At 37.8% G+C, this 14,260-nt stretch overlaps 1 protein-coding gene across 5 annotated transcripts in view; it reads right to left on the bottom strand.

Annotated features, from left to right (window-relative positions):
* Window positions 1-8,148: 8,148 nt before the first annotated feature.
* The window catches only part of ATL2 (atlastin GTPase 2), an 85,074-nt gene continuing 78,962 nt past the window's right edge, over window positions 8,149-14,260 (bottom strand). For 2 of the 5 annotated variants that reach the window (XM_088796213.1, XM_088796212.1), the window contains exons 10-14: window positions 14,072-14,128; window positions 13,071-13,142; window positions 11,986-12,417; window positions 10,535-10,549; window positions 9,736-9,948 (exon numbers count right to left, since the gene is read on the bottom strand). In XM_088796213.1, the coding sequence (XP_088652339.1) occupies window positions 9,829-9,948; window positions 10,535-10,549; window positions 11,986-12,417; window positions 13,071-13,142; window positions 14,072-14,128 (696 nt within the window). In that variant the 3' untranslated portion in view covers window positions 9,736-9,828. Of the gene's footprint in view, window positions 9,949-10,196; window positions 10,437-10,534; window positions 10,550-11,985; window positions 12,418-13,070; window positions 13,143-14,071; window positions 14,129-14,260 lie in introns of those variants that run through there. The other 3 variants (XM_019742227.3, XM_019742232.3, XM_074331904.2) reach the window with 3 other exon arrangements.

Here is a 14,260-nt window from a genome sequence, read left to right as displayed (position 1 = left end):
GTTCTCGGACAAAAGTGTTGAAATTTTTCCTTTTTTCTATAGCAGTAAACTTGAAACCATCTCTGTTCTTCCTTTTTCAAGGAAAGTATTTTAAAGGACAGAACCAGTCCAAAGCTTGTGAAGCTGAGTGGCAGTTTTCAAAGAATGTCTAAGGTTAAAAATGGGGCTGTAAATTTGGGAGACAATATTCACTTTAATATAGAAGAGTATATTTTTCATCTATTGTCAACATCTGCCCTTCCCAACACAGGCTCCACCTTCCTCTCAGGTAAAAAAATGCAACACAAAAATTTCAGATCTCTGCAGAAAGCTTTCCTAGTCAGAAAGGTATAAAAACAGCGAGAGAAATCCATAATCCTATTACCTACTAGGAATGCGCCTTTTAAAACATGCACTCCAGGTGGTTCTGGTTAAAAAAATAAAACCACATTTTGAGAAACTCTCCCAGATTACTAAGATGACTGCTTAACTATTTGTTCTCTTCCATTTTTCTAAGGATCATCCACACATGCATCCTTAACATCTGAACGCCAAGTAAGGCACTTCACAATCTCACTGGTCTGTCTTCACAACTTTCTCTCCCACCACATCCATCTCTGACCTACAACCACCCTACATACACTGGAGCCAAAACTGGGCCACCTCTGCGGTCCTCTTTATTGACCTCCTTCCCTCTTCCTTCCTCTGACTGGATAGGACTATTTATTCTTCACAGCAGTGTAATAGGGCAGGCGAGATATGGCTATGTGGACTCTAAAGCCAGTAGACCTGGGTTCCAATCCCAGAGGTCATTCCCTTTGGTAGACAGGGACAAACTGCCTAAGCATCAGCTGACTCCTCTATCAAAACTAAGGTAAAAATACCCACCCCAATGGTATTGCACCAGCATTGGCAGCATCTAGTTTAGATGTTAAATGCATTCATTTGAGGGGGGAGAGTTTCTCCTGCAAAACTTCAATTCTTCCCAGAATTCACTGCTCTCTCCTCTGTTCTAAGCAATGGTAGCATTCTCAGAGATAAACAAATGAATGTAGTAAGAACTCATCTTACTGTACAAGCCTGTGAACCCAATTCTGGAAGAACTTAAGAGCAGATACTTAAGAAGCTGCATCAGATCAAATCAGTAGTTCTAAAGATAATCCAGACCCACAAGGGTAGCCTGCTCTCACCATAGCCATTATTCTTCCAGATATATTTTTAGTTAATGATCATGTTCATTAGCATTTTGAGGCCAAGGGGAGAAAAATGAAACACTGATATTTAGAAGCCCGCCAAATCCCCATCTAACTCACCTACAGTAGATGGTCTATGTCTAAGTATGGAAGATGAGTGGAGGGGGTGAAGTTGACCGTTTCAGCCTATGTTAAAGTACTTTTTTCGCGCATTTATCATGCACACAAATATTAGGTAAAGTGAAAGATTAAAAAATGCATACAGTATATGTTTTATCTTCCCAAGGAGCTTACTTCAGTTAAAAAAAAGAACTTAGTGACATACCGATTTTTTTCCAGACAAAACATCAATGACCACCACCCTCCAAAATTCACTTATTCTCTTCAGGAAGCAAAGGGTGTAAAATTAAAAGTAGGAATGAGTTGGAAGATAGATGCATTTTTCACAAATATCACCCCCATAAAAGGGATTCAGAGGAATGTCTACCAGGGTTTAGATAAACATTCTCATCCCATCCTCCTAATAACCCGAGATAAATGTTATCTCCCTTTTATATATAAAGAAACTAAGGCTTAGCTGTTGCATAAATGCTTAGCCAAGTTAACAAAACTTGGAAGTGGTGGTACTGGGATCAAAGCTCTTAACTCCAAGGTCCATCTCCTTTTCCCAGAATTGAAATTTATGTATTCTTCCAGTTCTAGGTTACACAAGTTTTTACATAGTCTTCACATTTTGTGACTGGGAAGTCTAATCTGACATTTTGTTGACCTCTTTCTTGCTGTGAGTGGCTATAGATCCATTTTCCTCCAAAATAACTATGTTGTTTACCATATAAATTTATTCCTCAGAAAGCTAAAACATTTTCTGTGACCCACCCTCCTGTCCACCTCAACCCCACCCCACCCCACCCCATCCCACCCCAGTTAGTTATGGACAAGCTTCAGAAAGTAGTTATCAGACTATCAGCCAAATAGAGCTAGTAAATGGAGTCTTAAGACTAGCAAAATTGAAAACACAAATTTTCTATTCCAGTACCTGCTTCCCACTTTCACATTGTATAATCTGATTCTCTCACCAATCCCATAGTAGGGGGGAAATTGTCATTAAAAAAAGAAAAACTTAGCAATGACCCAAGGTCTAGTGCCCGCTCCTCAAAACCTCACCTACCCTCAGAAGTATCAAAGCAAACATGTGAGCATTAAGGAATTACTTAATGGCCTAGAAAAATGTCCATATGAAGAAAATACCACGTACAGGGTAATCTTATATTGTGTAAGATAGAAGAGTATCTTACACTTTTATACATATATAGACATGTCAATAAGCACAGGAAAGATTTCAATAGCACACACACCAAATAATAGTTACCTCTGAGGTGTACAATCAAAAGGACTGGCAAATAGTCACTGCTTGCTTCAACAGAATTTGTTTTTAATGTAATATTATGGGTGATTCTCGCCGTCTTTCAGCATTAACGAAGCACGGTTTTCTCCAGCTTTTAGTGTTTTTGAGAATGCAGCCAAGACAGAGGTTTCATCTTGAGTTAGGGACATTACTCATCTTTGTCCGAAACTTCATCTGATTCAAACCCCTGGGAGGTGTGTGGTAGATAGAGTCCTGGGTTTGCAAGCCTGAGATACTTGAGACACCTTTTTTGGATAAAATGGTTTCCTACCTATCTCACAGGGATGTTGTATGAAAAGTGCTAATATATGTGGAAATGCTTTACTGAGCTACACAAAGGCTGTAATTCCAATTCTTTTTATACACACCTTTAGGTACTTCTGACCAGGTCTGCTAGCTTTGACTCTGAAGAGCCCCCATCACAAACCTACAAGAACACATTGGGAGTTTGTATTGCACTCAAGTATGTCAAGGGTAGATCAAATCCTCAGTCTAAACTCCAGCAAACTGCGAATCTGAGGGCAAGGAAAAATTCCTAGGATCTCCTCTAAGACTTAGGAAGAAAAAAGTGACAATTCTCTCTCCCCTGTTTGGAGAAGCCCTAATTTAGCTTTGTTTGTCCAGGAGCCAACTGGAAGATTCTTCAAAGTTAAGCTCTCTCTATGACAGAGGTTCCAGACTGAATCTAAGTAACAATCATTTAATTAGTAAACCCTGGCCAAGTGAGAAGATGGCTGCCAGAAGCACAGCTGCCAGCTCTCCAAGCTGATTTTAATTATCACTCAGAACTATGACAAAACAGGGAGAAAAACTTAAGTGCACAGATCAATTCTGGTCAAAGTATGGGAATTCAGGCCATGAATGAAAACTGCTGAAACCTAAAAGTATGTGCAACAGATGCAAGCAACCCGTGCTAGTATACCATGTTTCCCCGAAAATAAGATCTAGCCAGACCATCAGCTCTAATGCGTCTTTTGGAGCAAAAAATTACTATAAGACTTGGTATTTTATATTATATTGTATTGTATTGTATTGTATTATATTATATTACATTATATTTATTATATTATTATACTATAAGACCAGGTCTTATATTATATTGAAATAAGACTGAGTCTTATATTAATTTTTGCTCCAAAAGACACATTAGAGCTGATGGTCCGACTGGGTCTTATTTTTGGGGAAACACAGTATAAGCAAAGCAGCTAGTCTAAAAGGCCCAATTCCCTAGTTAAAAGACTATGCAACTGCTTAAAAAGACTTTCTGAAAGGCCATTTTCCATATTTATATAGCAGACCACTAACCGCAACATCACAGCATTTTCTGAAATTTTATGGTATATTTTTAATAGGTCCTTAACCAAGACAAAATTTTAAAATCCCATAATGAAACAATGTAACTAATACTAAAGCACTCATACCTACAGCAAGGGTGAAGTCCCCAGACGTAAAATAACTAAAGCTAGTCCAGCTCAAAGTTCTCTAAAAATATAAACCTTGAAAGTGAAATACTGCTGAGCGTCCGTATCCCGGGTTTTGTGGAGGTGTCTAGGATCGTTAAGTGCTATGGGACGCGGGTTCTTCTGCTCCATTGTGGGGGTGGTTAGGGTATCACCCCACGTGCTCTGGGGCAAGGATCTGCGGGCACCAGACCAAGTTCAGCCATTGCCTTAGGAGCTTCCAGACAGTATAAAGATTTATAAAACTTATTTATAACAGGAGGGTTCCAGTCAAAATGGCGCAGTAGGTAAATGGTGTGCTTACCTTCTGTCACGGCCACATCAAAATTACAAGTATAAAAACGCCATCATTGAGAATCACCTAAAATCTTGCTGAACCGAAGCCCTACAACTAAGGACTTGCAGAAGAAGCCACCTCAAAATGGGAAGGATGGGCAGAGACCGGAATGGGCTGGTCCCACACCCACGTTTGACCATTAAAAATCAGGAGGGATATCTCAGCTGTGGAGGTTCCCCCACAGACGAGCGGAAGGTCCCAGCCCCACCCCAGCCCAGTGTTCCAATGCCAGGGAGAGGTCTCCATAACTTCCAGTTGTGAAAAGCAGCAAATTGTGACTGAGTGACACGGAGAGCAGCTGAAGTCCCAGCTGCTCCTCCTAAAAGGACCGCACAAGGACTTACTCACTGACAGAATCACTGGCTCTGAGCTCCAGCACTGGGACAGCAGCTGGAAAGGTGGCAGGAACAAATGGTGGGGATCTGAGTTGTCTGGCTTGGGACAGCGGCTGGACAGGCAGCGTTCTCCTGGATGGAGGAGCTGGCAGAGGCCATTGTTTGTTGAGCCCTCCCCCTTCCCAGCATGCATATGCAGGCAGCCGCCATATCTGAGTCTCAGCAGTTCATTCCCCATGCCCTGGTGAGACCCTGACCTGCCCACTTTTCAGGCACACCCAAGCTGCTTCCCGCGGCTTTTTCATATAAACCACCTGCCTTAGCTCAAGCTGCAGACTTTCCTAGGGCCTCTCAAAGGTTCTCGGAACCCAGACAAGCAGCACCTGGCTTGAGCGTGTTCTGTACCTCTGGCTGAGCAGCCCTAAGCTCGGCACTAGCAGCAGCCGGCCTTGGTTCACAGCTTGGCCTCTTGAAGCACTTACAAGCATGGCACAAGCAGCAGCAATCTGCAGATTTCTTTGTGGCTCCTTCCAGGTGGCCCTGGGTGGGGCACAGGCTGCAGCTGAACTTGATCTGCAGCTGACCCCCTCCAAGGTGGTCCTCGGGCTGGTGCCCCCAGTGGCCAGCTTGGAAATGAGCTGGAGCATCACCCAGCCGCCTCCAAGAACACCACACCCAAGGGGCAGATTGGGCAGGCACCAGAGCCCTGCTGAGGCAGATCCTGCTCTGTAGGGTCAGCCCCTGCACAACTCCTCCACCTCAGTCACAGCCAGTCCTCACAACCAATGAGCCCAAGGATCAATCCCTCTCACTGATGTGCAAATAGCAATCAAGGCTCAACTATAAGAGGGCACACGCAACCTACACAAGGGACGCATCTGGAGTGCGAGGCTCAGATGATCAGACTGTGTCACTGGGCCCCACAGCACACCTACTACATAAGGCCACTCTATTACGACCAGGAGACCTAGCAACCCTACCTAATATATAGAAACTCAGGGAAGCAGCCAAAATGGGGAGACGAAGAAACATGTCCCAAATAAAAGAACAAAGCTCCAGAAAAGAACTAAGCAAAATGGAGACAATCAAAGTACCAGATGCAGAGTTCCAAACACTGGTTATTAGGATGCTCAATGATCTCAGGGAGAACTTCACCAAGATATAGGAAACAAAAACAAAAATGGAGATAAAAAACATAGTTAAGAACCAGTCAGAAATAAAGAATACCATAATGGAAATGAAGAATACATTATAGGGAATCAACAGATTAGATGAAGCAGAGGATTAAAATTAGCAATGTAGAAGATAAGGTAGCAGAAAACACCCAATCAGAAGAGCAAAAAGAAACAAGAATCCAAAAAGAATCTCAGAATCCAATTGAGGCGAGTTTAAGGGGCCTCTGGGGCAATATTAAGTGTACCAACATTCAGATCATAGGGGTACCAGAAGGAGAGAGAGAGCAAGGAATTGGAAACCTATTTGAAGAAATAATGACAGAAAACTTCCCTAACCTGACAAAGGAAATAGATATACAAGCCCAGGAAGTACAGAATCCCAAACAAGATGAATCCAAAGAGGCAAACACCGATACATTGTAATTAAAATGCCAAAGGTTAAAGACAAAGAGAGAATCTTAAAAGCAGCAAGAGAAAAGCAGTTAGTTACCTACAAGGCTGTCAGCTGATTTCTCAACAGAAACTTTGCAGGCCAGAAGGAATTGGCAAGAAATATTCAAAGTGATGAAAAGTAAGGACCTACAGCCAGCCAATATACTCTACCCATCGAAAATCATTTAGAATCGAAACACAGAATGAGCTTCCCAGAAAAAGCTGAAGGAGTTCACCACTACCAAACCAATATTACAAGGAATCTTAGAGGGACTTAAGATAAAAAAAAAAAAAAAAAAAAAAAAAAAAAAAAAAAAAAAAAAAAAAAAAAAAGAAAATGGCAATAACTACATACCTGTGAAAAATTACTTTCAAGGTAAAAGGATTAAATGCTCCAATTAAGATAGGAGGGCTCAATGGATAAGAAAACAAGGCCCATACATATGTTGCCTACAAGGGACACACTTAAGATTGAAAGTGCGTCTTATAAGATTCGGTCTTATATTAATTTTTCCTCCAAAAAACACACTAAAACTGATTGCCCAGCTATGTCTTATTTTCAGTGAAACACGGTATACAATAGAATATTACTCAGCCATAAAAAAGGAATTTTTTTCCATCTGTGACAACATGGATAGACCTAGAAGGTACTATGCTGAGTGTAGTAAGTCAGACAGCGAAAGACGAATGTCCTATTTCACTTATAAGTGGAATCTAAAGAACAAAATAAACACGAAACAGAAATCGATTCATTGATAGGGATTAAGAAGTACAAATTGATTGCTACAGTCATGGGGATGTAGGGTATAGCATAAGGAATATAGTCAATAATGTTGTAATAACTATGTATGGTGTCAGACGGGTACTAGATCTATGAGGTGATAGGAAGGAGGTTTGGGGGACAGGGCGAAAAAGGTAAAGGGATTAAGAAATACAAATTGGTAGCTACAAAATAGTCATGGGTATGTCTAGGGAATATAATCAATAACATGATAACTATGTATAGTGCCAGGTGAGTACTAGTCAGGGGGATCACTTCCTAAATTATATAAATGTCTAACCATTATGTTATACACTTGAAACTAATATAATATTGAATGTCAACTCTAATTGAGAAATGTAAAAAAGGGGGGAAGATCAATATTATGATAGCAAGGTACAGTGTCAGATGATTGCTGGACTTACCATGGTGACCACTTCTTTAGCACAGGGAATATAATCAATAATGTGGTAATAACTCTATTTAGTGCTAGGTGTGTACTGTTGAATAACTGATGTACACCTGAAACTAATATAATATTGTATGTTAGCTATATTTTTAAAAAAATCTTTCAAAACAAAGTGAAATACTGCTATTCAGTTCTACAAATAAATAAGAGTATGTCCACTGAAGGAAGGCTGACTAGCTATCTTCATGAGAAATACATACGGAATGCTCAATAGCGGGTCACAAATGATTGTCCCTTCCACAAAAGTAAATTATTTAATTAGGAAAATAAATCGTTTGCCATTGAGTATTTCTTTTTAAAAACCCACCTTGTAATATAGATGACTAAAATACTGTATCACAGAAAATATACTAACACCAAAGTTATTCAGTCAACAGTTTTGAGTTTGTCTTTAATCCCCTTTTTATTGCTTCTTGCTTAACAATGTACAGAATCTTCCAGCTGAAACCTAAGTGCTTTCTTGGAATCCTTTATAGAAGTATATCTTCTCTGGAGAAAACTCACTCTTTCCAACAAGAAATACTAAGAAATCCAATGGTCTAGATTTCACAACTCTTTAGTTAAAAAAAAAAAAAGTAAGCTATGTCTTTAATTTCAGAAAAATTGCTATTATACAACAAACTTTTTATTTTTTCATTCATAAAAACAGTCCACAGCATTCATAAACAGGGTGGTAGAAGAAATAAAAAGACACACTTTTCAGGTGGATTTTTTAAGTTTAAGAACAGATGAGTTGGTAGCAATTTAATACAGATGGAAACAAATACAATCCATATAAAAACAGGAGTTGAAAGGGGGAAAAGAGATATATCAACCAAAGTAAATTTAGAGCTTTCAGGCATGCAACTCAACATCTGAATTTTCTTCACTTAAAAACCAAACCAGGTGCTTTGTGTTCAAAAAGAAAGCTACAAAAGTATTGCAAAAATGTTAGCCTTACATATACCACACATACAAAAAGAAAGAAATTAATAAATCCCCAGCTATACCTAGGCTAATCACAAGTTTTCCCTAACAAAGACAGACAAAGAAAAATAACTTTTTACAAGCTTAGCTATGAGGTACAATACCTTAGAGCTCTCACTTGGGTGTTTCCTGCTCATGCTCTTTTCAGTATAAACAAATATGATTTATGTAATGAAATACATACTTGAAGAATTCCTTAAAAAAGAATCACAAGTTTCATTGTATATATACAACAAATTTTTAATTATGTACTGAAAATAAATTACAGGAAATAAAAACTTTAAAATGCAACAGAGGACAAAGTCACGATAAACATTCCCATTGGATTCCCTTGGGGGGTGAGATTGCAGTGTTCAAGATAAATATCACAAATATATCAAAAACTTCAAATTGTCTATGCATTCACACACTGACATGAGCCACAAACATTCCTTCACAGGGACTGTACTTATTAGCCTACCACAGAACCAGATTTTGCCATAAACTACAAAACTTTTAATACAAAATTGTTATTTATATATTTATAATTCATATACATGCCCTATCTGTGATTTTAGAAAATAAAAACTACACAATGTACAGACACTCTTAACTCATAGCTGTAGGCAACAATTTTGGATGGAATTTCTCCCCCAATAAAATTAATGGCATATTTTATGTACATGAAGGCTAAACTGCATAATGACAGTTCAGTTTCCCAGATATGCATCTCCTTTTAGGGCAGGTTTATAAATTTGAAAAGGCAAGACAAATGTACACCTCAGAATCACTTTCTTAGCTACAAGAGTTGTCCTGTGATTTCTGTGAAGTTTCTGACACATGCATTTATGTAATACTGGTATTGAAGGCAGTAAAGCAATATATACTTTAAATGTAGTGGCTCAATAAAGGCTTCATTGTCATTCCAATCTGATTCTTGATACAGTGATTCATACCTTCTCCAAAAATTAAAATTTCAATGGGACACTGTGTTAGAGACTCTAAATAGATTTCTTAAAATATATCCCTGAAATATCCTTTTACATAAGACAAATTTCACTAACATTAGATTAAAAAGGAAAAAAAAAAGAATTAAACATGGCACAAATGTGCATGATAAACTAATGCTCCTTAGCCAATCTTCACGCCTTAGGAGCCGTGAACAGAAATCTTAAAACCAACAAACAATTTTCACACTCTGTGGCAGCCATCTGTGAAGCCAGTTATACTAAACTACTTCTACAGTTGATTGTAAACTTTGGTTTATTTTTATTTGAGTTCTCATTGTACAGCAAGCATGAAAAAAAGGGAGAGTGGAGTCCATGAGGAGATGAACTGTCAGTCTGTCTTTAACCGGGCATGATGAGACACCTGGTCAGTCAGGCCTGCTTTGATAGAGTTTGTTACAGACTGCCTTATGTTTTCCTCCATCAAATTATCACCCAGGGGCTTCAATACCTGTGGTATGAGAAATGTGCAAAACAAATAAAAACATGAGGTAAAAAAAGAGTTACATATAAAAATAGATATAAAAATTCAATTCAAAGCAATGAAGAAAATAACCAGGAATGTGGGAAATAAAAAGACGCTTCTCCCAAAAAATGTTATGATGCTACAAATAATGCAGTTAAGACATTTTAAATGCAACAAAAATCACTTTCTTCTTATTCAAACCATTTACAATTCCTATGAGATGGATGTGCAATTCCATACCCTATATGCAGCATCAAATCTGGTATGTATACAGCATTTATGCAGACCGGCCCAGACGGTCCTGCTTATTGTCCTACATGTATAAGTGTGAACACTTCAGATAGAGAAAAAGTTTAAAATACTGTCTAATTTTTCTTCTTGTTATTGTTGGATGACAGTCTCTGTCGCTGTGCTGATGAAAGAGCACGATGAACCATTCGACGTCTAGTAACTTCAAACAGTTTGGAAAACACCTAAAACATGGAGTGATTTGTTAGGAGAATGACTCAGAGTGCCTTGAAGTTAAAAGAGTTTAAGACTACAAGAATTTGAGACTTTGTAGGTTTCTCACCTTCCTGGGACTCCTCTGAAGCAAAAGAAAAGAGAAATGCAAAAAAATTTAGACAAGGTTTGTTGACATAGCACAGATCTTCTCTGACTAGTGACCATCTTACCTCAACTATACTGAAAATAATTTCACACACTTAGTGTCTTCCACTTAATTGTTTTGTAATAATGGAACCTCTAAAATCCTAAAATCAATGCTGCACAGGAGATGACTGATTTTCTATTTTTTTAAAGTGAGGTTGTGATAGCTTTTTATCCACCTTCTATTAGAAGATATCAAAGGAATATGAAGAGTATGAATTTTGAGATAAAAATTTAACGAATATCCAAACACAAGCTTCCAAATCAGATCTGGACAAATAAGCATTTCTCTAAAGAATATTTACAAAATCCAAACTAATATAGTGTGCGTCACTTTGTAAAATAACAATGACATTATTATAAGAAAAGTCAACATCCAATTAACTTTCTTTAAAAAATGGCTTACTTCATCAGTCTTTGAATTTAAAACCCAAACCAACATGAACTTGCATATTCTACATCGTCAAATAAGCCCAAAACTTCATGGGCCCAGAATGGTATCTGAAAATGCCTATACTATTGTCCATCAGTAATAACTGTAGCTTTCATTCTGGTCCTTGACATGATGTTCAAGTATTTCACGATGATCATTTAATGACAACTCCTTAAATGGAATGTTCTGAACACAGGCAATTAATTCCAACACACACAGTTGGCCAATATACAACATCGCTTTCCTTAGTAGATACTTGTCAGGCCCGACTTTTGATTTCTGGTTTGAGGTAAAAGATTATGATGTGAATTCTGGTTGAAGTTAAAGAGCATGATTAAGAGAAGTTAGTTCTGTTTGTAGCACTTTGCTTTGTTCATTAGCATTTCCACAGTACAGAGGTCAAACCAAGTTTTTTTGCTGTAAGCAATCCTTCTAGGATTGTTCCTTGTAGTTCGTACAACAGTAAATCACTATCTTCACAGAAGGCAACGATCACCCGAATACCATCTAACATATAAGCATGCATCGCTTCTTGCCAATATTAGTAAGAAACTTCTTTTGCTTTTCTAAAGCACCGCACTTCCGATTTTCTTTTCCTTACCTTAGTAACTATTTCACCGATATTTTCTTCTCTCAAAGAAAAACAATCCTTACGAGACTTGCCCTGCCCATTGTCTGGTATGGTCAGACCTATGATTAAGAATCTATCCAAAGGATATTACAGATTTAAGCCAACCAAAGCACTCTATAATTACGATTTTAAAGAAAAAACACTCTCCTGTTCATACTTTATATCCAGATCATACATCCAAACAAAACAGAAAACATCCTTTTGACATTCCTCATATAAAGGAAAAGTAGGTGTGCAAGTACTGTGTGCAGGGGAGAGGGAACCACAGGGATGAAATTAGTCACTGAAAAACCAAAAGATAGATACCAACCTGTTCCCATAGTGTTTCAGCAATCTGATCAATCATTGTTCCAATTTCTCTGAACTCCCCAGAGTATTTAACATATGCCCAAGTACAAAGAGAAGTCAGTGCCAACCCCATGACAAGGTTACACAAGACGGCTATAGAGGTCAGGCCGATGAAGCCAGTCAGTCCTGAGATTATATACATAGCAAACATGACTGCAAACAGCGTAGCAGGGGTACGAGCAGCATAGAAGATATTTTTGCCATCATTGTGCTTTATAAAATTTGCATAGGTTTCTTCGATTTCAGCCTCCAGCTGGTCCTGATAACGACGGCAGAATTCATCTCCACCCATTTTTTTTACTGAACGAAACTGTTTAATCGCCACTTCCTTGAGATCCAGGTGTTTTCGCTCCAGATCCGAAGGCGCAATGTAAGGCTTGTCCCCACCACATATCTGTACAGACACGGTTACAGTAGGACAGATTACATGCTAGAAATAACTCACTCAAAAGCTCTCTTCTCATAGTTTTCAGTCTAAAAAAGTCAAACCACTAATGGTTCAGTTTTAAACTTGTTCATAATACCTCACACATAATTATAACCTATTTATTTCTTATATGTTTAACTGACTCAGGCAAAATAAATTTCCAAATATGACTAATACAAGTAAAGACAAAAAAATTACACTGCGATCTGTACCTGACTTCACTTGACCCATCAATACATCGTAAGAGTACAAAAGACTGCTGGCAAGAGAGTGAGTAAAAGATAACATAAAAAAGGTACTTTGATGTTCAAGTTAGCAAACTCAGCATAGAAATTGCGACTGGCCTTGACCTAATGTTATTTACATCAGAAGCTACTAATAACAGCTCAATCATGTGTCAGAAAATATTTCAGTATGGCTTGTGTAATAACTTACCACCCATATCCTGCACTCTAACTATGTGAATTATTTTCTTACTTTATTGCCAGCAGAGATGATAAACGGAAATCAGGGAATGATGTAACATAACAGTACATAAGGAGCACAAATTAATTCACTTATTTTAAATATAAAAATCTTCTATCTTACTCTAGTGTCAAATTTAAGTTTTATTTACAAACCTGTTCCATACTTTTGCAATAAATCTCTCTTGCTCCTGCTACTGCAGCAAGATTATTAGCTTCAGCTGTTGCCTAAAAAATAAAATATGTACCAATTTTATGCAAAACAATACCTGATGACTCTATAAATTCTGATTAAAACAATAAGTTAATATACAATGAACAAGTCCGAAAATGAACCAGAGGATATATTACCAATTTCCAGCTCTCCTTTCCAATGGGAGGGAACACCAGTATAAAGGATATAAAAATTGCTTCTAATAGGACTGCCTGCCTAATTTTGTTTTGCGTAGGTTTGTTAAAATGGGTTTGCAGAAAATACCAGATATGCTCAGGAAATTACAGAGAATTAAATAGATACCATCCTAAAACATCTCCAGATATAAAGAATTAAGAATTATCCATATGGTTCTCTCTCTCATAATCAGTATTACACAAGAGACATTTTTAAAACCACAAAACAGGTTACTGGGTGAGATTTATGTGAAAATACTGCTTAATCCACTATAAACCTGAGAAATTGCCCAATGTGAGAAATCTTTAAAAACATGAACTAGGCTAAAATAACACTGTCCCAAAAAAGCATATTTTTTAAAAAGAAAGAACCCATTAGGAGCAGCTCTAAATCATTAATACCAAGGGAAAATCAGCCTTATTTCAAACAACATTCACTGTTAAAGACTCAGAGAACAGAAGAAGCTTGGTTCAGAGAGGCCCGTATTAAGCTATCTTCTGCAAAGAAGTTTTCCTACACTTTTCGAACAACTGAAGAGAAGGTACTGAGGATTCTTATTTCTTCTGGTGGCCTATATGTGTGCAGGGTCTGTAATCTATAGTTACAAAACAAATCATATAAAAAGTTCAGGACCCATGATATGCTTTGCCTTAAATATCTAAAATGTATTCTCATGCAAAGAAGCACCACCCCGTTTCCAGCATTTATCTCTAAAGCAAAGATTTTCCTCCTTCATAAATAAATATATGTACAATGCAGACACTACCTGAAGCATGGACTTTGGATGTGGAAGTTCCTCTCCTTGATAAATTTTAATGTAAGCCTAAAAATACAGAAGACTCATTAGACTAGTAGGTTATGCAGTTTGGCTCTACATCCTCAAAGAAAAAAACAATCATTAAATATAAAAATGATTCACACTATTAGAAGGAAAGTCTAGGCTTTAAAAATCATC

Source organism: Rhinolophus sinicus, chromosome 2 (genome assembly GCF_057876585.1).
Source record: "Rhinolophus sinicus isolate RSI-liver-muscle chromosome 2, RSI-T2T, whole genome shotgun sequence".
NCBI lineage: Eukaryota > Metazoa > Chordata > Mammalia > Chiroptera > Rhinolophidae > Rhinolophus > Rhinolophus sinicus.
Note: the sequence above shows the minus strand (reverse complement) of the source record. Positions and strands in the feature narration are given on the sequence as shown.